The sequence below is a fragment of the Vicugna pacos genome, chromosome 9 (assembly GCF_048564905.1).
Source record: "Vicugna pacos chromosome 9, VicPac4, whole genome shotgun sequence".
Classification (NCBI taxonomy): domain Eukaryota; kingdom Metazoa; phylum Chordata; class Mammalia; order Artiodactyla; family Camelidae; genus Vicugna; species Vicugna pacos.
This window is the reverse complement of record NC_132995.1, coordinates 7,653,943-7,679,764: the sequence shown is the minus strand read 5'-3', so window position 1 is coordinate 7,679,764 and position 25,822 is coordinate 7,653,943. Positions and strand designations below refer to the sequence as shown.

At 56.8% G+C, this 25,822-nt stretch overlaps 1 protein-coding gene across 1 annotated transcript; it reads right to left on the bottom strand.

Annotated features, from left to right (window-relative positions):
• Positions 1 to 2,176: 2,176 nt before the first annotated feature.
• NAPA (NSF attachment protein alpha) lies at positions 2,177 to 25,235 on the bottom strand. Its single transcript, XM_006208515.3, has 11 exons — positions 24,986 to 25,235; positions 14,379 to 14,458; positions 13,341 to 13,457; positions 8,535 to 8,581; positions 7,055 to 7,132; positions 6,813 to 6,868; positions 6,618 to 6,702; positions 5,714 to 5,818; positions 4,550 to 4,618; positions 4,049 to 4,099; positions 2,177 to 2,968 (listed from the first exon to the last, which is right to left on the bottom strand). Exons 1-11 carry the CDS (start codon positions 25,081 to 25,083, stop codon positions 2,867 to 2,869), a joined length of 888 nt encoding a protein of 295 aa, XP_006208577.1. The 5' UTR covers positions 25,084 to 25,235; the 3' UTR covers positions 2,177 to 2,866.
• Positions 25,236 to 25,822: the final 587 nt, after the last annotated feature.

Here is a 25,822-nt window from a genome sequence, read left to right as displayed (position 1 = left end):
TAGAAGCAGCAGTCAGTATTGGATCCCAAACAGGATAGCTCTATAGTTTTCTTTACATCACCTATAAAATGGTGAAATGCATTTTCTTACCCCAAGGAAAAAAAGATCTAGCTATCTGTCCTGACATATAACCACCACCTCCTACATGATGCCAGTCATGTTGGCTGATTATCTCATTGAATCCTCACAACTACTTTGTTCTAGTTACCCTTCATTTATTTAGCATTTATTTGAGCACTTACTATGTGCAAAGACATCCTGGACAAATTTCTTTCCATAACTCTTGTAACAAATCTGGAAAGAGGTTTACTTTACCAATTTATAGAGAATGAAACTGAAGCTGGAGGAGAATAAGTCCCTTGACTGTTAGGTTAGTAAGTGGTGGAGACAGGATGTAAACAAGGTCTTTCTGGTTCTGAGTTCTTCTGGGATTGCAGTATGTGCTTTTTTTTGTCCCTAGGAGGGCATCAGGCAACTCTGTGTATGCCTGTATGTTATTTCCAGAAGATATGAGTTGGCCAGCTGTCCTGGCCACATTGAGTAATCTTCTGTCATCCCCTTCCAGGCAGAAAGAACAAACACACACACGTGCACACACAGACTGCAAGACCCGTGAAGGCAGTGCCTGGATCTCCCTTGGTCACAGTCACATCCAACACCTGGACCACAAGTCCTGACATGGAGCAAGCATTTAGTAAATATGTTAAAAACCCCAAACTATGTACCAGGCCCTTTGCCAAGCACCCAGGACACTTCCGTAAGAGACAGGAGAGGAGAGTTCTCAAAAGCAGATTGGATCTGGAGGGTGGTGAAAAAAAGCAGCTTTATCGATTCCAGACCTGGCTATGCTGTTTAGTGCTGTAATTCCAGGGATTGGACCAGGGCAGGGCACACAGTAGGTGCTTAATAAACACTCGCTGAGTAACCAGGTGTAGGGCCTGGAGCTCCCACTTCTGAAGAATGTTTTCCTCAGGCTTCTTTTACCTCCCATGGTAACCACTAAACCACATTCCTCCATTGTTTGTTGAGCAAATAAACAACTGGATTTATAGGTTGGAAAGGAGAAAATTGTCCTGTTGAGTGGTTTCCAACCCTAGCTACACATTTGGATCACCTATGGAAATTTCAGAGGGAAAAATCCCCCAAAACTCAAAAAAGGGTGGGGAACCTCAATCAAACCACAGTTTATCACAGTGTGACCCAAGCTTGAACACTTCTAATATTAAGATTTTGAAGCACAGCCAGGGTTGAGAATCACCATTTAGGTCACGGACAGCAGAGACAAGTCTCACACTGCTCCTTCAGCCTGGGCCACAGCAGACGCTGGTAATCAATCTGAGGTCTCAAGACTCTTAATTGACCTCTAGGCAACCATCATCAATTGATTAGAGCTGCGGAAGAAGCTGAAGAGGACAGAGGAACAGGGCAGGGTGTCATACAGAGGCATCTCTCGACATGGTGACTTTGAACCTTTCCTGAACTTCTTCCAGGTTACAGGCTGGAGCAGCTCTCCCAGGGGCCTGCCCCAGTTTCCCAGGCAGCCCCTCCTCTGCGTTACTGCTGCCCTGTTCACTTCCTGACGTCATCCCATTGTACCGTGACACTGAGCCTGCCTCTGCACTGACCCTCCTCTGGCTGTCCCTGGGACTACATGCCTGTGTGGAGGTGGTGGGTGGTTCCTGCCCTCCTCTCTTGGGCACAGGGCTCCCGTCTTCTCTCCCACTCCCCACACCCACTCAGTCCTTGCACTTTGCCCACCAGAACCGCCGCCTCCTCTGTCCTGCAACAGATGGAACAGTGGGGCCTTCGGCCCACCTTCCGGGGAAACGTGGACACAGGGTGAGGCTGGGAGACCTGGTGGGCTGCCTCCTCCACCCATTTGTATCACAGTTGCTGCACCCATCCTCCCGCCAGCTCTGAGGTGGCATTGCCACCAACATCCCAGCCGAGGAGACCAAAGCCCACAGAGCCCAGAGCCCGACTCCCAAGCCTGAGGCCCCTTCCCAAACCCACCATCCCCAGCCCTCCCCTCCTCTAGGACCTCTGACCCAGCTCATTCTCCCAGTCAAGTTCGCATTCTGCATTCCCACAAAGCATGCCCAGAGCCCAGGGAGGGTAGGAATATGGGATTCAGGCTCTGAAGGGTGAAGAGGGTTAGGTGAGGAGGAAGAGAGACTCTTGCACAAATGCTGTCTTTTATTTCCTTCCCCGAGCCAGCTGCAGCTTCCGAGCAGCAACACCTCAAAGCACAGGGAGGAGACGGAGGGGTGAGGACAGGGACAACCCTCTGAGCTCCAGGGCCTGGGTCTATCCTGAGAGGTCAGGGCTGCAGGAGGCTGGGAGGCTCCGGTGCTGGGGGGAGGGGCAAGGGGAGGCAGGAGGAGCCCACCCCCAGCAGTGAGAGCAAATCATGGGGCTACATGGACTCCGAGCTCAGCCGGAGAACAAAAGTGGAGAGACAGACACCAACCTTGTGACTCAGCTGGATGGGAGCTGTGGGGGACAGGTGCTGACCCCGACCCTGGCAGCGCCCGCAGCAAGTAGGTCTGTGTCGAAGATTCTGTGTTTTAGGGTGGGGAAGGGCACCTCTGGGGACTTAAATAAAGGCGCAGGGGGTGAGGGATGCAGCGAGAACAGAGGGTGACTGTCTGGCCAGCGGGCCCGGCTGCAGGGCCTGCCGAAGCAGTGCTGAGCCCACACTGTGGCCTGCGAGCCTCCAGGGTGGGTGGGAAGGAGGGAAGGTCACACAGCCCAAGTCTGGGACTCCGCCTCTCTCCGGGCTCACACCGTGATCCTCGCTGGAGGGTCTGGCCGGGGAACAGCGGGCGGAGGGGCAGGAAGACAGGTGCCAGGGGGCTGGGCGGGCTTAGCGCAGGTCCTCCTCGTCGCCCTGGATCGTCTTCTTGATGCGAAGCAGCATGGTGGTGAGCCACTGGTCCAGCCGGGAGATGGAGTCATACTCCTTCACCTGTGGCACCCCGGGCAGGGAAAGGAATCAGGGTGGGCGGCCCACCCCACGCCTGGCCTTAGCTCCCTCCCTGTCCCTGGTCTTAGCCTCCAGTCTCTGGTCCTGGGACCCTCGAGATGGGCCCCTGTCAGCCTTAGTTCCCCAGGAGCCGCACGGGGAGGCGCAGGTCCCGGCCCAAGCCAGAGCAGCTCCCTTCTGTGTCTGTACTGGCCTGGGCATAAGGCCTCTCCTGGGGAAAAAAAGATTTTGTAGCCTAAAAACAAAAGGTCCAGCTTTCTTGTTTTATGGACCAAACGGAGGCCTGGAGACATGAAGAAGGCCTGCACTGAGTGTCCCAGGAGGGGTCAGAGAGAAAGTCACACCCTACTGGGCCTACTATCCCTTCTCCTGAGCTCCCTGGCTGAGCTTCCCAACAGCTGCCCACTGCCTGCTGTCTGGGGCAGGACGGACTGGGGGAGTTTGGTCTCTGTCATCATTTAGGGGCCTCTGGCTGCTAAGGGGCACTCAGGGGGAGACACACTCGACGGGTAGTCTAGAGGACCTGATGAGGACCTGAGCTGCTCACAGCTGAGTTCCAGGATGCTCAGGACAGATTGAGGAAAGGGGGAGACATCTCTGAGGGGCAGTTCTAGCAGGGACGTGGGAGCTGGGAGGGTGGGCCCTCCCGATGTTGCCTCTCCTGCACCCCTCGCTCCTATTCCCTCCTGCTTCCAGGCAGGGGGGAGAGGGGAGGACATGACTCATTCCCTCCCTCTCTGCACCTCCTGGGTCACCCAAAGTGCCCAGTGTGAGACAGCCTTCAACTGCTCACCCGGGGCAGACTCTGAGTGGTGCAAAGATCTTGGCCTTCAGGAGCAGGAAGATGTGGGTTGGAATCCCAGCTCTGTTCCCAAGAGGCCTGACCTCTCTCAATGGTGAGAACACTCCCAGCACCTCTTGGGGCTACTCGTGAGGGTTCTGGGGTGACTGGAGAATGGGATTCATAGCCAGGACCCAGGGCCAGAGATTAAAAAAAAAGGTGAAATTGATGGGACCATATCTGACAAGAGCAGCCACTCCTCCACCCCTGGGGCCACTCACCGCCTCGGTGTAGCTGTCCACGTTCTGCTCCTCATGGGCTTCTAACAATTTCTGCAAGAAAATGGCAGGCAGGGGTCAGGGGCCCAGGCTGGCCTGAGGGCTGGCCTGGATGAGACCCTCCACCACACACTGTCTGGGGGTGAAAGTTGGGGGGACTCCCACGCTGCCAGGAAGGAAGGGGCTATATTCCCATCCTGCCCTCTGCGTCAGAAGTCGCTCAACGTCACTAATATGGAATATCACGCGCGCACGCGCACGCCTACATGCACGTGAGACCATGTGCCTCCCAGCTCTGCCTGTGGGTCCATCATTGCCTAGATCTTACTGGTCTCCTCCAGAAAACTGAGAGTCAAAGGGCAGACAGGGCGGAGGAGGCCCCTGAGAAGCACTCAAATCGCAGGGATTGTGCTGATTGGAGCCCGAGCCCCCAGGCTCCCCATCCACACTCCCTGCCCCAGGCTCAGAGGCAGGAAGGGGGCAGCCGGGGCCCCCGGCACTCACTTTCATCAGCTTGCACTCCCGGGAATCAGAGAACGCGGGGAACAGCTCCTCGTACTTCTGGACAGCGAGCTGAAGGTGGAGGGCAGGAAGAAGCGGACAAGCTGATAAACAACGGCCTTTGGAGCAGTGGGCCCGGCAGCCGAGGAGATATGGGGCCACTTGGGCCAAGTCAGCTCTCTGCGCCCCTATCTCAGCCTCCAGCGTCACCTGGCTCTGTGCCTGGTGGCCGCTCCATACAGCCGAGCTCAGCATGAGCCTGGCTGCAGAGACAGAGGCGGGGGACGGGGGACGGGGGGAGGGTGCCCGAGGCCGGTGCTCAGTCCTCTTCCCATGCCCGGCCCACCCAGGGTAGGGGCGACAACTGCCTCCTGTGAGTACGTCCTAGACACCAGGCCCGATGCCCGACACTTCTCACATTCAACCCTCATGAGGACCCGGGGGAATCAAAATGGTGACCACATTTTGAAAGTGGGAGTCACATCCAGAGAGGGCAGTGATCCACTCAGGGCACAGGGTAAGTGGTGGGGATCTGAACCGGCCTAACACCAAAGCCTAAGATCTTACCAGCCCTGCCAGGGAAGGAAGCCAGGAGTTGGGCTCAGGTGTGCCGCGATCCCAGGAAATCCCAGATGCTGGCAGAATCCAGCTCCTCTCCCCTCCGCCATTCCCAAACTCCTGCCTAGCACTGACCCCTCTCTTGCTAAGAAGCCCTGGGAACGGGTGGGGCTGGCATGCAGGCTATGGTTCACACCATGACACCAGGAGTCAGAAAGATCTGGAATCTTGGGGCTGTAGTCTACTAGCCACGTGGCTTTGAACAAGAGACTCTGGTCTCAGCCACAGTGTCTTCATCTGTAAAATGGGGCGACCGTGGTGCCAACCTCACAGAGTGCAGTAAGGGCTCAAAAAGTGCTCCTACAAGAGAAAAAGCCTGGCCCTGAGTGAGCCGGGAGCTGGAAACTCAAAAGGCCACAGGGACGGGGCAGGTAGTATCAGGGATATCATTTCGTGCCCAGAGGCTGACTGCTGGGGGCCAGACATGAAGGGTTCGCCCCTTTTAAGCAGCTGAGAAGTGACCTGGCCTAGTGACAGACATGGGACTCCAGGAGTGGTTGGTCACCCCGTGGCGGGGTGGGGGGGGTCAACCGCAGGGCCTGCGCTCACCTTGGCATTGAGCATGTCAATGCAGAAGTGGCAGAGGGCTGCCTTGAAGAAGTAGTCCTTGGCGCTGTACTTGAGGAGGGGGCTGTCCATGGCATTGGTCCCCACCTGCGGGCACCCGGAGGGCCAGGGTCACTGCCAGGCACTTGGGGGACAGCTGGGAGCTGGGTCCGTGCCCCATTGAGGCCCTGTGAACCCAGGACCCCAAGGACAGGGAGACCAGAGACCAGCCCTGGGGAAGTCAGTAACTGGGATGTGACTGAGGACAAGGCATGATGCAGGAGTTGCTGCAGGGCTGAGGCCAGGTGTCCGTGGGCTTCTCCAGAGGCCCAAGATGGTGGAGGGTGAGGTTGCCCTGCTGTCAGGCCCAACAGGAGGCTGGCACATCAGTCAGCAGAGGGGCGGCAGGGGCGGCAACATGAGAGGCGGTGCCTGCCCCACTCTCCTCTGAGGCCAGCTGCCTGCCTTTCTCCAGGCCAGGCTGAACCCACCAGGACAGCCCACCCTGCCCCGCCCGGCAGAGGGGAGCCCGCGCACCCCTGTGATGCTGCCCCTACCCACGGGCTCCTCAGCTGCCTTGGGCTACCTCTCGCAATTCTCTCCCTGACTCTGGCTCTGTAGGCCTCACTCCAGGGCCACTGGCCACCGGGAAGCTCTCTGTGAGGAGTGTGGGAAGGGCCTGTCTAGGGAGACGGTGATGACACGGCATGGGGTCGTGGGTGGAGAAAGCTCGTATAGCCAGGCTGAGTACTCTGTGAGAGTGCAGGGGGGATGATGTCAGGGGATGACCTGGGGGAGGGGATGAACACAGGAAGTGCAGAGAAAGGGGGAGGGATGGAAAGGGCGGGAGACAGGGAGAGGGGGTGCTGGCAGGCAGGCTGGGGCTGGAGCCCCGCCTGCCCCCTACCTGTTCGTAGATGTCGATGGCCTTCTGGTACTGCTCCAGCTGCGCGGCGTAACCAGCCACCTTCAGCAGACACTTGTTGGCCGAGCTGTATGGGGCAGGGGGAGAGGAGGGAGGTCAGTGATGGTAGTCGAGTCTGGGTCCGGGGCGTTTGCTGAGGGGCTGGGGTGGACAGGAGGGGACCTGTGCCCGGGGTACCTGTTGGATTCCTCGCCTTTGTAGTAGTCTGCAGACTGCTCGTAGTGGGCGATGGCCTGGGGAGACGGGAGGGAGGAGCCAATGCCACCTTCGCCCAGCCTGGCCTGGGGCTCAGCCAAAGCCCTTTTCCCAAGCTCTGCCATGGTACCCCCCGATCCTGTCCTGGTGCGCAGACACCAGAGGACTGGCCACTGCAGCCTTCCCCTGCTGTTGGCCAGGCTGGGTCCCCAACTGCCACCTACCTTCTCGATGTCCACCAGCTCCGTCTCATAGATCTCGGCAATGGAGATGTGGTGCTTGGCTGCGATCGTGAATCGGCCCTGGGTAAGACAAGGGAAGGGGCCGTCAGTGATGAGTGATATCCTGAGAGCCCCACCCCAGCTCGACCAGGCCCTTCCAGGTCCCCAAAGCTGGATTCTCATCCCTCAGCCGCACCTGTAAGGGGAGGTGTGCAGAAGGGGACTCCGAGAAGCAGAGGGGCACAGGGTCTAAAGTGGGAGGCTCTAGCATGAGAGGCCTGGGTCTGAGTGCTGCCCCGACTGGGTGGCCTTGGGCAAGTCATCCCACATCCAGCGTCAATGCAGGCACAGGTAGACGGGGCAATACCAGAGATGATGGGTGCAGAGGGACCTGGCAGAGGCCCTGCTGCACCTGACAGATGGTCCAGGGAGGTGGACGGACCAGCCCAGAGTCACCTGGTCAAAGCTCTGGAGAAACCAGGGCCAAGGGCCCTACTGCCCAAGGGACAGCCTCCCTCTCCTCCTCCCCATCCCTGTGTGGCCACACACTCCTCACAGGCCAACACCCACTCCCCTCCAGCTTCCCCTGCAGACACCCAGAGCTTTCCCCAAGGAGGCCTCCAGCTCTCAGAGGGGCTGAGCCCCTCCTACCCGTCTCTACCAGCAGGGATCGAGGTGCCGGGGCTGCCACTCTGCACACAGGGGCTGGTCCGAGGCCACCTCTTGCAAAGGGCAGCAGGAAAGGGCAAGGCCCTGGGCTCAGCCAGGAAAACTTTCAGGTCTCAGTGACTCCTGCTTATAGGCACATGTTCCTGAGCAAGCCACATCTCATCTGGGATCCCCTTTCCTGACTGTTGGACAGTATAACGAAGTGCCCACATGACAGGGCAGAGCACAGCACTCAGACACTGAGAGGATGCAGTCCGGCACTGTGTTCCTGTCGGAGGGAGGGGTCTGATGTGACAGAGACAGAGATGAAAAGGCAAAAAGTGGGGTCGACAGGAGCCAGGGTCTGGTTTTGGTCCACTGTCTTGGCTCCCTGGCCTCAGACTAGCAGCCATCTCTCTGGGCCTCATCTGTTGCCCAAGGAGCCACTCCCTGGGGTGGGGCAGGGTGGAGGTGACTCTGGGCCCTGCTTGCCCACCTTTATCAAATGCCTGTGGGGAGGGCTGGTGAGGGGAAATGCGCTGGACACACATGGGCCCCCAAAACAGTAACCTCTACAAGTGCAGACAATGATGGCCCTGGGTGGGAGCAGAAGCAGGGCCTGGGGAGGAGCCCTGGCCCCCAGTGATGGGCTGGGAGCTGTCACCAGGAGCCCTGCTGGTACAGAGCTGAGTGAGGACCCAGCCTGCCCAGCCCAGCTCAGGTGACCAAACCACCCGCCCCTTCAGCCTGCTCCCAGTGCTCGGGGAGGGGAGGGGAGGCTGGGGCTGTATGGCATGACTAAGAGCAGGGGGACAGGACCCGCGGTGACCCTTACCATGTCTGTGTAGATCTCAATTGCTCTCATCAAACAGTTAATGGCCTCTGGGGAGAGAAAAAGGGAGGTGGGGAGGAGAAAGGGAAGGTGAAGTCACTCCAGCAGAGGCCGAGGGGAGGAGGCAGATGCAGGCTGCCCGCGGGGCACCCGGAGTTGGCAGGGCTCTGCTCCCTGCACAGAGAGGGAAGGTTAAGGAGTCCCCGAGCCCCAGGAAACTTGGTCAGACTGGGACAATCCCTGGGACAGAGTACAGCCAGCACCATGTCAGGCTAATGGCAAGAGACAGCCAAGCCTGACACCTGAGGGACGCCCAGGTTCCACCAGGGCTCTGCCACCCTTTCAAGGTGGGACCAGGAATCGGCTATGTCCCCTGCCCCTGTCTGGCCTCCATCCATGGCCGGAGGAGTCTGGACACCATGACACTGAGGCGCTGCCACTGGGACTCTCCACCCTTCTCTCTCACCCACATTGCAGCGTTCAGCACAGCCCTCTGCGCCCTCCTTAACCTGGTTGCCTGCCGGTTCCTGGAACCACCGGTTTCACCACCAACACAAACACACCGGGATGGCACTTGGGAGGAAGAACGGGGGTCCCTTTGTTGTACTATCTCTTGCAAGATTTTAAATTTGGGAAAGTTTTTTTTTCCCCTTTGACAAGTTATTTGGAGGAGAGAGAGAGAGAAGCATGAGTGGGAAGCATTTTCTAGCAGATAGAGATGAGCCCTCGGGTGGATTTAACACTGTTTTCATGCATCTCAGGAGGAAGGGTGTTGGGGGAGGTGGACAGGGAAGGACAAAGGGTCCAGACAGACCACAGGAAGTAGGCGCTGAGCTGCGGCAAGGCTAAGAGTGCACCCTGCCATCTGGGGCAGTTGTAAGGCTCCAGGTCTGCCGCTGGGGTCTCCAAAGTCAGCTGGGCCCCTGGGCTGAGGCTGCAAAGAGGCCTCAGGCGCGGTGTCTCATCAGCCAGGGAGACACGTGAACAGTGGTTCTCAGCCCCAGACCTGTGGCTGGTCCTTCAGGGAGCCCATGAGCCCCCTCTAAATTCACAGGCAAAAAGGGGTTGTCTATGAGCACTACTCTTGGGGAAGAAGGGCCTGCATGTTGACTCCAATTCTGAAAGGCCTCTGAGGACCCCTCAAAGTTCAGAGAATGCACACCACTGGGTCAAGGTTCTGAGGCTGACAGCCGGAAGGTGGAGGCATCAGGGAAGAGGAAAAGAAGGCAGAAAGAGGGCTGAGGAGGAGCACAGGGAGAGAACACAACAAAAAATGACAGCGGGAACAGTGGTGCTCGAGTTCCGTACAGGGCATTTCTGGACGTAACTGATGAGATGGCAACACAAGGGCTCTGCGCACCCCGCCCCGCCCCGCCCCACCCCATCCTGCACCCTGGGCTGGGTGTGGCCAGCGGGGCCCCTCTCCTGGAACCATGGGGCACACAACCTAACACCTGAGGCAGAGGTGGCAAAGGCTGTTCTGGGTGAGACTGGCAGCCCTGGAGGGGGGAGGCTGGAGGCTTGCTGGCGGACAGGTGCCCCTGCAGCGGCCACCTGGGGTCTGCTGGCACTGGCCTGGAGTGTTGTCAGCAAGGTGGCCCTTGTGGTGGCAGCAGGGGAGGAAGGCTCACCCCAGGCAGCAACAAGGACTCACAGGGCTAAGTTTCCTCGCTCCAGTATGGCTGTCCCTGAAAGCCGCAGGGACACCTGAGCAAGAATGCTGGTCGACGAGCTGCTGACACAGTGGCTAACTCTAGCTCATGTGCTGTCATCAGGAGCCTGAGGGTGAGCGACCAGCGCGTCCCTGGATGAGCACAGGGAACCCCAGCACACCTGTCTCCCACCATCCACCCACAGAAAGCCGGAGCCAGAAAGGGGCTCTGGGAATAATCTGGCCCAGGAAGGTGGGTGGGGAGGGCTGAGGCCCAGAGAGGGAAAGGCACTGGCTGAGGGAGACAGGCAGTCATGCAACCCAGGGTCCTCTATGCACCCCTGTGCGCCAGTGGCCTCCCAGGCCAGATGCAGTCCCTCCCTCATCACACCCAAGAACTCAGCCGCTGTCTCCTCCTCGGTAAAATGGGGACAAATCACACAAAGAACCACACAAAGAAGTGGAGTGGATTAAAGAAAGACGTCACGTGTCTGGTATACATTAGGCATTGGTAAATGGCAGTGAAGTTGGGCGGGGCACAGGGAGGGCAAATAGGGGTCTGGCCACATCCCCACCCTGGCTGCATCCATTGGTGCACACATGCACCCCCGGGCCGGGCTATCAGGCAGGCGGGCGGAGAGGCCTCCCTGGCCTGAGTCCACCCACAGCAGCCAACAAGGATGGGGAAACTCTGAGAACCAGTGACAGCTACAGGCACCATCTCTCCGCCCTGCCACTGAGGGGGCAGAGGGCCACCCCTTGGCCCATGCTCAGGGAAGACTCGCAGGGGGAGGGCAATGGCTGGAGCCAAATCCTGTCCTTCCGCCCTGGCAGCTCTGCAGGCCTCAGGCACATGCTCAGCACCAGCTGCCTCCCCAGGCGGGTGCCTTCCAGGACCGTCGCAGAAGTGCAGACACAGGCAGAGGTCTCCGAGGCAGGTGAGCAGCCCGCAAGGCCCCAGGAATCTGCTTGGGGAAACTGGGCAAAGTTCCCAGCGGGACCCCAGCTCTGTCTCACAAGGCAAGTGGCTACAGGGAAGAGGCCGGGGTGGGGGCAGGCCATTTTCCCATGCCGGGTGCCGTGCAGGGCACGTCCGCACTTTATCTCGTGTGCTCCCTGCTTACCAGACCAGGAAGTAAAGACCCGAAAGAACAGGTGACTGCCAAGATCACAGGGGAGCAGGCTCCTCCTGGACCTCAAGGATCACACTGAGCCCCACGCTCCTCGACTGGGGTGGGCCGTTGTGACACGGGGTGCTGGGGTGCCACTCCAAAACCCCTCCTTGCTCAGTGCCAAGAACCTGGGGGTCCGGCCAAGGCACCCGCTCCTGACTCTGTCCAAATTAGGCTCTCCTCCGCACCACGGTGCCTCCTGTTCCCTGGAAGCCACCTCTAATGCCAAGTCCACCCCCGCCCAGTCTCAGCATCCAGGGCAGTGAAGCACGCTCGCTGACCCCTGGGAAAACCAAGTCAGCCCGTGTGCCCTGTGATGGGCACATCACCACACCTAACTATTGCTGCCTTCCCAGAGGATACCCAGTCACCCTCTGTGCTTCTGAAGGCCAGATATGGGGCCACACCCCCGACTTGGGCCCTAGCACCCAACACACACCCAGCAGAGTCTTGCTGCCAGCTGCAAAGGCTCAGGTCAAAAGCTGGGGAAGGATGAGACATCACGGTGCCAGAGGGGCCTGCCTACTGGAAGCGCTGGGGCTTGTTTAAAGGGCAAGTGGTGCTATGCACGTGCCATGAAGTCTGGCCCTCAGCTCTCGCCTCAGAAACCAGTCTTTCCAGTCACTCTGGAGCAGCAGCTGAATGTCACAGATGCCAGGACGGCATCTCCAAGTTGACCAGTTCCCCAGGGAGAAGGAAGGTTGGGGGGGGCCCTCTGTAGGGGAGGCACCAACTTTCCTGGGTGATTCAGGCTGAAAACAAACCTGAGGTCACCCTGGGCCACCACCACATCCCGCCCCCTCCATGGCCTGCTGTGGCTCAGTGCTCCCGGCCAGGTGCACTCAGCTCTGTGCAATGACAAGGGCCCACCCAGTCACAAGGCCTCCCCTTGAGTTCTTGCCGGGCCTGAGCTCAACATGTGACCACTTAGGCCAACATTTGTGAGACACCCAGTGGCAGAGGAACAACCCGTCAAGTCTGGGGACAGAGAATAGCTACTTGGTCCACAAAGACATCAAATCCTCGACTGGGAACAAGGATGTTCTGATAGTGGTAACAGATACACCAGCAATCCCCCAGCACTGGTGTGTGAACCGGTGCTCACAGATCCTTGGAGAGACCTCTGCACATGGCCACAAATTGCCCTCTCTTGGGAAGGACAGGCCTGTATTTCAAGATTATGCATGTCCTTTTTTTTTAAAGTAACATTCATATATTTCCCATTCTTTTATGAGGGAACAGTCACAATAGATGGTCATTATCACAAAAAAAAAAAAAACCCAAACCTTTGTCTATTAAAATCAGAAGTTAGCAACCCAAGTCTGGCACCAAGATTGAAAAAAAAAAAGTAAAATTCCAGCTCCATGAAATCCACAAGTATGGTACCCATTGGGTTGTGTTTCCACTTCAGGATGAGCCCAGGGGGACAGAAACAGTTTCATCATAATGAATCAGTCCCAAGCTGGGCTCTGTCTCCAACATTCTCTTTTTAAGGAACTTGTTCTCTGGCAACTACATCTCAGGCTCCGTTCTCTCCGATGTCCCCTCCTCCCCCAGGGGGTAGGGAAGCCAGGTTAGGATAGTTTCCGCTCCTTTTTCGGCAGTGACTCCTACCTGGCTGGTCTTAGAACCCCCTCCCACCTGCTTCTGCATGTTAATTCTGACAACAGAACAGATTTCCTCTCTCCCAGGCGTGTGGTGGGTCTGAAATGTAACTCCCACTCCCAAATGCTCCCAGGCTCCGCGAGGGGAGGGGAGCGATCAGCTGCGCACAAAGTAGAAGGGGGAGGCGGAGGCTTGGAGCGGGATGCAAATGCCAAGCGGAAGGGAGCCAATTCTGAAGTTAAAGCGCGGGCGCCTCCCTGCCAGCAGATCCTGGCGGCCGCTGGAGAAAACCAGAGCCTCTCGGAAACCTGACGACGTCTCTGGAGAGGGCTCAGCTGGTGCTCTGGGCGGCCAGCTCCAGTGGCCCACAGGGGCCCTCACCTTGGGGGTCGGCTTTCTTGAACGCGTTGCCTGCGTCCACGAAGCAGGTGGCCGCATCGTGCTTGCTCTGGAGCTGCAGGTGCAGCTGGGCAGCCTGGCAGAACGCGTTTCCGGCAGCTGGAACGGAAAAGAGGGATCGCAGCCTCAGCGGGGATCCACGCTTCATAAGCTGCTCAGACAGTGCCCCGGGAGGTGGCTGGGTTCTCAAGATGCGGAAAGGGTCCCAGAGAGGAAGAGCCTGGCCTGGTGGTCACGGCTGAGCTCTACGAATCCGCACTAAGGCCCCACAGGGTTGAGACTCTTAAGGAGGACATGGTTTGGGAGTGGCTGGGTAACTTTCCTAGAGTCACCTGGCCAGTCTGAGCTGGGACACAAACCCGAGTCACTCCAGCTCCGAAGGTCATGAGGCAACCAGGGGCAGGGTAATAAGCACTCCAGCTGCACAGTCAGTTCTGCTTTCTGATTTGTGAGTCAGTCACTTACTAGCCACGGCATGTTGTGCAAAGGGCTGGGCCAGGCCTCAGTTTTCGAGTCTGCAGGATGGAGACAGGGATGGTACTGACCCTCACAGCACTGCTGTGATGATTTAATTAACGAATGCAAGCTTGGTGCTTAGTAGAGAGCTCCATAAATGGAGCTGTGATTAATGTTATTACTGGAACCACCTGAATGTTCCCTGGCCCAGAGTTCAGACTCTGATGGAAGTCAGGGAAGTGCTTCTGGGAAAACCGGAAATTCTGAATTTAAGGAGAAACCCTTCAAAGAGCTCATCAGTCCACGTTGGTCTGTCTCAAACCAATCACCTACTTATCCTTATCCTCTAGGTCCTCTCTCCAAGGCCCTGGGACCAAGTTGTAAACTAAGCCAGTGAGCTCCAAGTGACCAGCTGGTGGGTCAGTGGGTTTGTGAGGCTGGAGATGGCAGTGGCGGGGGCGGGGGGCTGCGGACCCCTCAGCCAGGCCTTCGGGATTGGACGCTGAAGGGAAAGAGGTGGGGAGGAGAAAGAACCTTGGAGGAGCTCTAGCAGGGATGACATACCACTCCAGTTTTTGGCCATTTTGAACATGTTTGCTGCTCGGGCGTAGATTTCGCATGCTTCCTCTATTTTGGATGAGCCTCTGGGGAAAAGGAAAGGAGAAAAAGATGAGATCTGGTCTGGTCACAGGGAGAAAGCAAGCAGTCTGCCCCAGTGACAGTGGAGATGTGCCCCTACAGCTCCATGGGCTGGTGGCCCGCCCCCTGGGAAGCCAGCTTCTGGAGTCCAGCTGTGGCTCAGGCCTCTGCTTTGGGCTTGAGGGAGACTGAGGCGGTGGTCCCCACTTTGTCATACAAAGGCTGCCCAGGCCCTCGCTGGGCAGGCCTGCGGGGGCCCCTCACTCGAGGGGCGGCTTCCCAATCTCCCCAGGCACCCTGCCTCTGACAGCCTGCTAGGACTGCTCTCAGGGGACCCCTGGTTCCCAGGCTCTCTGCAAATCCCTGTTCCCCAAGAGAGTGAAAAGTATCATCGGGGGAGAGTCCAGCTTTGGACACCTTGCCCCTTCCTCGATGCCTTAGCCCTGTGCCCCACACACCGCACTTGTTCAACAAAGACCTCTCAACCCTAAATGTGTGTCACTGCCAATTCAGGACTAATCCGATGTACAAAGAAGTACCATTTTTAAGTGTGTGTATAAAAAGTTCCCACTTGTGTTCAAACAAACAGAAAAAAAAGAGAACAGAAATACACATGTAAACACAGAATATTCCTGGAAAAAATACATACAAAGATAGTTACAGTGTTTTTCTCCAAGGTGGGTTCTGTAGAACTGGGCGTCAGGTGTAGGAAACAGACTCACATCCCTCATTAGTACTGCCTGAATTTTAAAATCATCTGCACATTTTACCTCTTCAAGGAAAAAAAACCCCCCACATATAGGTATTTTAAATATAGGATTTACTGGGTCCTGTGGTCCAGTAATGAATTACATACATTTCTAGCAATTTATCCTAAGAAACTAAGCAGAAAAGCTATGAGGATGTTCAGCACAAGACTATTTAAATGGCAAAAAAAATCCCCTAACAAAACCCTTAAAAGACTTACTGCACAGCAGTAGGGGCCTGGGAAGTTCAGGGGAGTCCATTTTTTTTAATTTAATTTTTTTTTTTGGAGAGGAAGGTAGTTAGGTCTACACCCTCCCCTTCGGGGGAGTCCTTTTTTTTTTTTTTTCAATAAAGAGCACCCTCTCTGGGCAACTTTACCTAGTTTCCCGACCTCCAAGGAGAACATGCGAACCTCCTCCTGAATCAGGGGACCCTTCATGAGTACCTCACCTGGTAAGTCCCCACCGCATCCTTCTGTCCTTCCACCTCCGATAACCCAACCAGGCTTAGCCTTTGAGGTCTGTGGTCTCTGGAAGTGTTCAAACTCCCCCAGCCCACATATCTGGCAGAATGAAATCCACATACTTGGGAGTCCCACCAAAAGGATTTCAGATCCTCTCCTCACTGACATCAATTAGTATTTTGTTTTGAACAAAGAGAAGAGGGGAGTATTGTCTGATTGAAAGCCACACAAATCATCTTCACGTCCCACCTCTCAACCCCGGGTCAAGTGGCCCTGGAAACTGGCTGACACCAGCACCGCTGGCGGGCTTCAGGCACCATTCTGGGAGCTGTGTTGGGAGCGCTCCTGCACTGGGCACTGCCAGTGTGGGAGGTCCAGCTTGCCCCTGCTTTGAATCATATCAGCTGTTATAATCATCAAACCAGAGCCCCAGAGCCACCCTCCCTGGAGAGTCCCCTCAGCAGGTCTGGGAGTGCCTGGAATCAGGATCTTTAACAATGGCCCCAGATGATTCAGAGGAGCAGGCAAGGCTGGGAGGCAAAAAGCTGACCTAGACCGACCACTTGGAAAGCAGCCACTGATGACCTGTCCCAGGTCAAGTGATGTCACGAGGCAGATACACCCAGGGCGGGTTACTGGGGGGCTGGGACTGGAATCCCGGCCTCTTGAACCGCAATCACACCAGGTAAGGTTTTTTAGATAAAGTCTCCCCTCTGCCTCCTGGGCCTGTGCTGACACTGTCCCCTCTGACCCTCTGCTGTCTCCAGGAAGTGGCCCTGAGCAATGCACTCCTCCCACACTCACCCTGCAGGGTCCCACTGTCTCCCCACACCCACAGACTTCACCCTAGTGGGCACAACACACCCTGGGCCTCAGGCCCCTGTTTGGCCCCTTTAGAAGCCACTTCTGGCCCTGGAGAGCTGAAGAACTTTGACAAGCTTTGGGCAGAAGAGATTCCAGAAGGGCCCCTTGGGGCCAGACTGCAGAACCCTCCTGGGGGACCTTCTCTGGAAGGTTCTCTTAAAGGAGCTGATTTATTCAGACCACAATCTCAGGCCTGCTCACACTGTGGAGCCCCCAGAGCACCGTTCCCTTCTCTGTGGGCACAGTTAAGTCCTACCCAAGCCCAGACATTGTCTGAAAATGCTCAGGCTCCCAGCTGAGCAGAAATGGCCCAGCCCACGGAGAGGCCTCCAGCCAGGTGACCAGCAACAAGTAGAGTCAGCCCCCGCTGGCCTGTTTTGGCTCAGTGGGACGTTGTGGACTCAGAACACAAAGCCTGTCAGCTGCTAGGCTGCAATCGGATGATCCCAGACTAAGCGGGGCCAGCTCTGTGCTGGGTCAATGATGCTGAACTGTGGGGCGGAAAAGCCAGAGGGATTAACATCTGCTCAGGCCTCCAGTCTGCCTCCTCCTCCCCCTCAACGCTTGGGTCGAGGCCACTTCCACCGCCAGGCCAGGCGATGACAGGAGATCTCTGGCACTCCATTCTCTTGGTTTAGATGGAAGTGGAGTCATCACAGGGGGAAAGTAACTTGCCTCAGGCCACTGGCGGATCCTGAAGGAGAAGCCACTCATGGAGCCTTTTATTCATCTGGGGAACAAATACCTGAGCATTTACTATGTGCCAGACATTACATATAACAACAGTAAACAAAGGAGAAGGAGCCAGCCCTCAGTAAACAGGACACTAGCAAGACAATTTCAGAGGGACTGGGGGATGAGTGGCTGCTTTGAATGGGCAAGTCAGGGAAAGCTGCTGTGATGATGAGATGTGAGCTTAGTCCTCAAAGACGACTGAGGAGCTATCTATGTACAGAGGGCAGAACACTCTAGGCAGCAGATGCAGCATGTGCAAAGGCCCTGAGACAGAAATAAACTTGGCTAGCTCAGGGAAGAGAAGGGGGCCAGGATGGCTATGGTGCAGGGAGAGGCAGATGGGGACCCCATCTGGAGGCCAGGAAAAGGGTTTGGGCCCTACTCTAGTAGGAAGGCTCTGGCAAGGGAAGGATGAGTGGAAGGAAGACCCCAGTTCCCCTGCTCCACCACGCCGTCTCCCCACATGATAAATCTGCGTAGTTTACTATAGGACTTCCCTCCCGGGTCAGGATGCTTCATGTCACTCATCGAAGGGTGGCCTCCCCAATAAAACCCGCACACTCCCAGAGGAAAAGAAACCAGGCCTTCTCCCTCAGACCCCTGCATGAGATCCAGAGAAGCTAGCTGGGCCTGTATCTTCTGAAGAGCCCAGGTGACAGCGCCTGTGACAGCTGACTGTCCCTCCCCCACCCATCTCCCCCAAGCTGCCTCTGCTGCGCTCTTCCCATCCCACGGATGAACCACGCAAAGCCAGGCTGGGAATAGCGGGAACTGGTTTGGGCCGGCCGGGTGCAGGGCTGTCTATAATTACCACTCAGCTCTGCTTTCTCTCCCTCCCACGGCGGAGGAAGCAGTCTCAGGTCTCCCAGGCACAGCCACCAACCTCCAGAGACTACCATATGGAGGGAGTGAGCGGTGCCAGGGATGCACAGACGGCCCGGTGGGACCCGGGCCAGGGGGTCTGCAGGGCAGAGCCGCATCCTCCCTCCTTCCTTCCTCTGTCCCTTGGGCACTTCCTGGCTCCCAAGGAACATGTCACCTACCCCACCTGTGCACAATCTCCTGAGGCCCCCAAGAGGCAAGGCAGATGGAGTAACTCCCGTTTTAGGCCCTCGACACTGAGGTGCCACAGACACCTGCCCTCGGTCCTCTGCTTAGACTGAAGGCCCCTGTCCTGCTTCTCAGGCAGTGCCCCCAGGGGCAGGTGGGGAAGAATGGATCCAGGAGCCAGTCCCACTCTGACCTCCTTTCCTTCGCTCTGCATTCTCATTACCAGTCACAGCGGCCTACCAGGCCTGGCCTGAAGGTGCACAGAGTTCCTCACAATCTCCTGCCAGGTGTCATCTGGCTTTACAGAGGCTGGGCCCTGAGAGGCTAAGGGACTCGCCCCAGCCACTTCGCCAGGAAGCAGCAGGGCCGGGGAACCTGCCTTGCCCGTCATTCACACGGTGATCTAGGGGGCTTCATTCCTGTGTCCGAGAGTCTTCTGGGAGTCAAGGGGGTTGACAAAGCCTCTGCCTGCTCTCGCTCCTCCGGTAGATTCAATAGCCAGCGCTGCTCACGTTCCCCTCAGCAGCCTGGAGGCCGGGGAGGCAATCGTTAAGCCAGCCCTCCCCTGAGCCTAGCCCTAGCCCACCTAGCCTGCCTTGCTTCTCTGCCGACTCTGTCGGGCTGTCAGAGCCAGAGCCGTGGCATCTCTTGGCATCTCCTCCCGCATCTCCCATGAGCACTGAGCCCCTCACCGCCTCCTACACGCGGAAAGGTAAGAGCTTCTGCAGGGCAGGGCCTGGTCCCCACCGAGCTCACACAGGCACCTGTGATGACAGAAGAATCAAGTGTTACACACTAACCGCCCAGCTCTGAAAACAGCACAGGACACTTCCGAGACATGTCTGCAAGGGCCAGGGCAGGAGGGGAGAGAGGACGGACCTGGGGGCCGAGAGACCTGAGCTGAAATCGGTCTCGGGCACCTTGCTAGCTGTGCAACCTTGGACTAGTGGCCCCCAGTTTCTTTCTCTGCAAAATGGAGACAATGAGCCTGACCCGGGAGGAGTCTTTGTGAGGATGCAAGAGGATGAACGCAGGCGCGGTACCTGGCATGGAGCAGGTGCTCAAACGGTTGCTATTACACGAGGGAGGAGAAGTACGCTCCCAGGCCACCCGACAATGGGATCCTACAGTCGTTTGGGATGGGGGGAAAAATCAAGGACGGTAGTCAGACAGGCCTGGATTCAAGTGCTGACTCGCAGTGTTTCCTTACAAATGGGGAGAAGATCCACAGCTGGCAGGCCTGCTGGGACCAGGAGGAATCCTGCAGGTAGCGCCCAGGAGAGCGCCGGCCACACAGCAGGTGCTTAGCAGACGAGAGCATTACTGTCATCAGGCTGGCGGAGAGAGCAGATTCTAGAAATGTTCGCCTACTTCAGCTCTCAGTGTGTGCTTCATCTCCCCGCCTCCAGATTAGCTAAGCACTGCCCCTCCTCCGGTTTCCACAGAGCACAGGGCCTCCCCTACCCCACCTCCGACCCCATCCTGCCGACAGGGCTTTACGGGCCATCGCCCTCCGGGCTGTGAGCCAAAGGCAGGAGCCGTGCATACCACACGGCCTGGCAGGCGTTCCTGTGACTCTTACAGCGATGCCCTCTGCAACCCAACAGGATGACTTCATCACAACCGAAGAGCTGAACGTTTCCCATTCTGAAAAGATGTTTCTGGAAGATTTGCCTCTCAGTCGCCTCATCCCTAATAGGAGCCTCAAAACCTCTGTACTAACAGGCAGCAGAGCCCCACCCACCAAGAGACGCAGACCCCTTGGGCTGCAGCAAGATGGTGGCCAGGTTCCTTGGAAAACTTGAGTCCCCTCGGGGAAGACTCCACTCAAACTGGACAAGAGATGCCACGTTTTAAGCTGTGGATCTAGGCAGCTGGCAGGGTACTGGGAATCACCTCAGTGCCCAGAAAAGCCGCTCCAGAAGCTGTCATTCCCACACCAGGCTCAGCTAAAGGCCCAGGTGGGTCCTGTACAGGGGACACTAACCCAGACCTTGGCACAGCTCTTGCCTCAGGAAAGCCAGGCTCCGGGGTGCCCGGGGGGTGCTGGTGCCCGCAGGCGGTTCAAATAGGACTGTGTCGACATCTGATCTCTAGGGTACTGTTTGTATAAAGAACACAAACACCCTGTTGTCTCTATTTCTCCAGCGCCTCCAGCTCAACTTCCAATCACAAAGCTAGCAATAATAATAATAACAACAAAAACAACAATTGTAAGCACTTACCAGGGTCAGGCACCAGGCTCTCAGCACTTTACACACATAATCTCCTTAGAACAACCCAGTGAAGTAGGTATCACTATGATTTTCATTTCACAGATGAAGAAACTTCCTAAGTGCATCAATAGCTGACGGGAAAGAAGTCTTTATTTGGGGTTGGGGGAAGGGGCGGGGAGACAGCAGCCCCAGGGAACAGAAGCACTGTGTGGAACCTGTACAGTCCGGAAGCAGCACAGCAAGGAAGCCTGGACCCATCAGCAGACGGGGAGCAGGAAGAGAGCGTGCACCTCGCCTGTCCCCTCTCTTCTTCCACAGATTCATCATGTGTGGGAAATCTCCCCCTTCTTGGTTTCCAGAGCAGAAATTTGGGCTGCTCCCCCATCTCCCTCCCCGGACAGAGTTGAGGGGGAGGAGGGAGCAGAGGGGGAGGCACAGAATCGGCTCTGACCTACCTACCAGCTGGCTGGCACTGCCTCCCTCCCGGGCTACCAGGTCACCAAAGCCCCCTAGTGTCTGGCAGCCCAGAAGCAATGAACAGCAAAGGTGGCCCTAACATCCAAGGCTACCAGGCCGCCCCCACCCTAAGTGGGAGCTACCCCACTTGGTTCTTTTGATGTGAGCAGAGACCTCTCAGTTTGGGATGCTGTCACTGCTGAGGTTCCTGAAAGGGGAAGGAGCAGCAGGCGGGAGCAGCTGAGCCCCGAAACTCCCTCCCCCTTCCCTGGAAGCCATGGAAGGCCTTGAGGAAAGATAGGTTGTGAAACGGTGAATTTAAGCATCCCAGCTCCAGAGGGGAGGAAGTGCTAGGAGTGGGTCCTGCCCACAAGGTGAGTCCTCTCAGGCTGACCTCTCTACACACTCCCCGCGCAGGCACACAGGCTCCGGTCAGGCCGGCTGGTCTCCCGCCTGCATGCCGGCCCCGGATGCTTGCCTTGCTCAGTCTCCCCTCAGCATTATTGCAACTGCTCTTGGAGCTGGAAGGGTCTGGGCTCAATACACCTGCTCTTCTTTCATTCAGATGTTTGGAGAAAACTGCCCTGTGGGCAGGGAAGATGTGGAAATCAGGAAGGAAATCCCCTAAGACACTCATTTGCCAACATCCTTTCTAAACATAGTGTCCAGAAACGGGCCTGAGTGTCAAGAATAAACTTAAGGCAGCAGCAAGAGAACTCTGGGATCAGACAGGCCTGGGTCTGAATGCGGATCTCCCTCCCACTCACCGGGGGCCTGGGGCTCACACATCAACATCTCCAAGCTTCAGCTCCTCCACCTCCGCAGGGATGCTGTGAGGCCCCAGTGAGAGGATGCAGGTAACGCGCCTGGCCCAGGCCTGACTCAGAGTCAGGGCGAGCACTTAATAAACACTATCAGCTACTATTACTGTCACTGCCTTCACTCACCCCAACACCAGCTGCCGCAGTCCTTTCTAAAAGGCAAATGTGAACCCTCCAGGACTGGCCCTGCTATGGGTTGAATGCTTGTGTTCCCCCAAAATTTATGTGTTGAAATCATAACCTCCAAGGTACTAGGAGGTGGGGCCTTTGAGAGGTGATTAGGGCATGAGGGTGGAGCCCTTGTGATTGGGATTAGTACCTTTAGTGAAGGGACCCCAGAGAGCTAGTTCACCCTTGCCACCGCCACCACCCCTTCCACAGTGTTGAGGGCACAGTGAAATGACAGCTGTCTATGAGGATGCAGGCCCTCATGAGACCAAATCTGCCAGCATCATGATCCCGGACCTCCTAGACTCCAAAATGGTGAGAAATAAATTTCTGTTGTTTATAAGCCATCTAGTTTATAGCAGCCCGAACAGACTAAGACAGGCCCCTCATTAAAACCCTCAATGCTCTCCAACACCTCTTCAAATCTTAGCCCTTTCTCAAAAGGCCCTCCGGGACTGGGCCTGGTTCTCACTGTCTCACCTCCCCTCTGCCCATCCTAACTTCACATGCTAATGTGGAACTCCCTGTATCAAACCTTCATACACGGAACTCTGCACACCTGAGACTTGCTCAAGATGTCCCCTCCGCCTGAAAGAGCACTCCCCCACCAGAAGGCACCCCTGGAACTCCTCTTCATCCTCTCAGATGGAGGCCTCTCCTCCGGGGCGTGATCCCTGGACCTGCTGGATCTCGGGTCCCCATCACTCCAGGCAGAATCTCCCCTCACACTAGACCTCTGTTCACACAATGCCCGCTGCCTGGAACACCCTCCCAGTCCCTACTCCCTAAGCCTGTCTGAGGGTTCCTTGGGGCCCAGCTCATCCCTCCCAGAACCTTCCTTCAGCTCCTGCAGCTTCCTCTCAGCTCAGGAACCTCACACGAGTGACATAATCTAGCCCTAGTCACATTTGACAATTCTGCATTACTAGCGTTTCAGCAAGCGTTCATCGGGCCTTCCCAACCAAGGGCAAGTGTCTCAGGATCTGACTTAGCTGCTCCCCTCAAGCACAGCCCAACAGCACACTAATCCCCAGTCCAAAGGGACCAGACACTGAGCCACCCTGGAAGACTACTACCGAAAACTGAGCTCTTGGCCTCACCCCAAAACACTGCACCTGAACTTCTCTCCTTGTGAAGGAAAAAGAAAACACACACACCCTTTTCCCCACTCTCAGCCTCTAAAATAAAACATCCCCCACCTAATCAACAAAACCCATCAGCCCCGGATGTTCCTCCTCACCTGGCAATTCTCAGCCACATTACTCAAGCTCTTTTGCTAAAGATTATCCACGCTCGAGTAACAATGACCAGCTCCATCTCCTTTCCCAGAAAAAACCTTCTGCTTCATTTCTTACTGATTTCCTAACACCGTCTCTCCCAATCCCAAGGTCCTCCTCCCAAACCCCTTCCCCAGCCTTCTGGCATTCTCCCCCAGTTCCACAGCCTCCCCGAGTCTCTGCCACTCTCTGCTGCCAGCTTCTGTGCCCCACCCCCCTGCCCCAGTTCTTCCTAACTCTCTACCAACTCATCCATGTTGCTGCAATGCTCCTCCCAGTTTGAAAAGCAACACGACCCTCCCCCAGTCCTCCCGGGCTCTCTTCTTCCTCCACCCAGGGCCTCGAGCCCCTTCCCCTAACCCTATTCAGTCCCCATGGCCTGGAGTCCCTTTTCCCAGCCCCTTTCAGCTCCTATCTCATCACACCCAGTCTCACTACCCGCTTCCCCAAGACCTCTCCCATCAGGCTCCTACCTTGATCTCCACCAGCCCTATACATAAGGCCCCACACCTGTTTCCTTCCTGGAAGTCACACTGATGGTAACTGACCCTTTCAGAGCATTAACCATGTCCCAGGCTCAATCCTAAGCATTTGATGTGCGCTATTACTCAATACTAGGAGCAAACATCTGAGGTAGGTTTCGCTAAGATCCCCTTTAACAGGGAAATTAAACAGCTTGCCAAGGTCATAAAATGGCAGAGTCCATTTTAAGACTGGGCTTCTAACACTCCAAAACCACTAAAAGTCCTCAAAGGATGGTCATCAGAACAACTCTCATGAGCCAACCTAAACTTTATGTGAATTGCCTGCCACACTGCAGCTGTTGGTTCCCTCTCCCAGCCCCCTTCAGGCCTCTCTCGGGCAGGCCAGTCATCCTGTCCACACGGCCCGCCCCTTCCTGACTCAAGGATTGCACAGCAAGCCTTCAGCCCCTTTTGGTTCTCTCATCGCCCTCATCTTTCACTTTTATCCCTACACTTCCTAAGGCAAGCCAGCTTCATTTGTTCCCTCACTCCACCTTAGACTCCAGCCTCCTAGCCCAGGCCTCCTCAGCCTTAACGGACATCAACCCAGGGATTCCTCCGCTCAGATCCCACTCGGGTGTCAGGTCCCCTTCCACTACACTCCAGGGCCATACTCACCCCAGACACCTCAGACTTGGGCTCATCACTCCCAGGATCACGTCAGTCCTAACCCCTGACCCCGAGTTCACACAAATCCACCACCCCAGGCCTTGGAAAGGTGAAGCCTTCGGGCAAGGGTTCTCAGTCCCATGACCCAAGATGCCTGTCTGGAATCCTTTAAATAGGTTCTCCTATAGTTCCCAAAGGCTTCTTCACTGGCTGCCCTCCCAGGCTCCCTCAGTCCTCGCAGGCCAGGTCCCCTTCAAGGCCTCAGACCATATTCCCTCGGCCCAGGTTCCCCTCCAGCCTCTTGGCCCGTCTTCAGCCTGCGTCCCCTTCCCGCTTTCAGATGGTGTCGCCTCATCCTGGGTGTCCTCAGCCGAGGGCCCTTCCATCATCTCAGTCTCTTCTCAAACCGTGTTGCCACTGCCACAGCCCGGGCTCCCTGGCCCTCAGCCTGTGTCCCTTCTGCTACCTCAGACCATGTCACCTAATCCTGGACTCGCCTCCGTCCTCCAGGCGCGAGTCCTTTGTCTCTACTGCCACTTCGGGCAGTGACTCCTTCGCCCTTTCAGCCCAGGTCCCGGCCGACCCCGCGGCGCGGCTCTTACCCAAAGAGGCCCGAGAAGAAAGACTGTGAGTTCTTCACTTTGCGCTCCGCCTCGGCCAGCAGCGCCATCGCCTCCGCTTCCTTCCCGGAGTTGTCCATGGCGGCCGCAAAGGTACTGAGCAAACCGCCCGACCCGGGCGCTCAAAAGACTCAGCCGCGGCCAAGGCGCGGTACACAGGCCGGGGGAGCTTAGCGGGCTGTGTTGACGTCGCACCGGCGCGCGCCTCCTGCGGCCCTGGGGTCACGTGACTCCCGCTGGCCAATCAGCGGCCTCGTAGAGCTGCGCGCTCCCCGCCGGGCTCGCCCTCGCCAGCTGCCGAACGCCGCCTCGTGACTCACGGCCTCCAATGGGCGGCCAGATGCCTTAACGCATGCGCATATGCCTGCTGACGGCACTCCACTCTCTTCCTGGTGCGCCGGTGACAGTCCACGTGACTCAACATAAGCCAATCGTAGTCCTCACCGCCAAGGACCCGCCTTGAGGTGCTACCTTTCTGGCTCCTCCTCCACCAATCAACAGTAGCCTCCGGCTCCATCTGTACGTCCCTGTGGAATTTAGACCCCAGTCAGCTGACCGCTGATCCTCACGTGACAGCTCCTGGGCCCTGCGGGAAGACACGTCCCACCCACGCCTGGGTTTGACAGTTCTATTGCGCAGATTTTAGTCCCCGCCTCCACTTCTAATATCGGGTGGTTCTTCCTCGCTTGGAATGGCTATGTGGTAAGAAGGAAACCGGTCTCCCTTTTCTTGCGCCCTCTGTCGACCTACGCTGAAATTGGTTCGGGAAGCCCAGTGAAGTAGGCATACCTCATTGTGCTTTGCTTTGTTGCTCTTTGC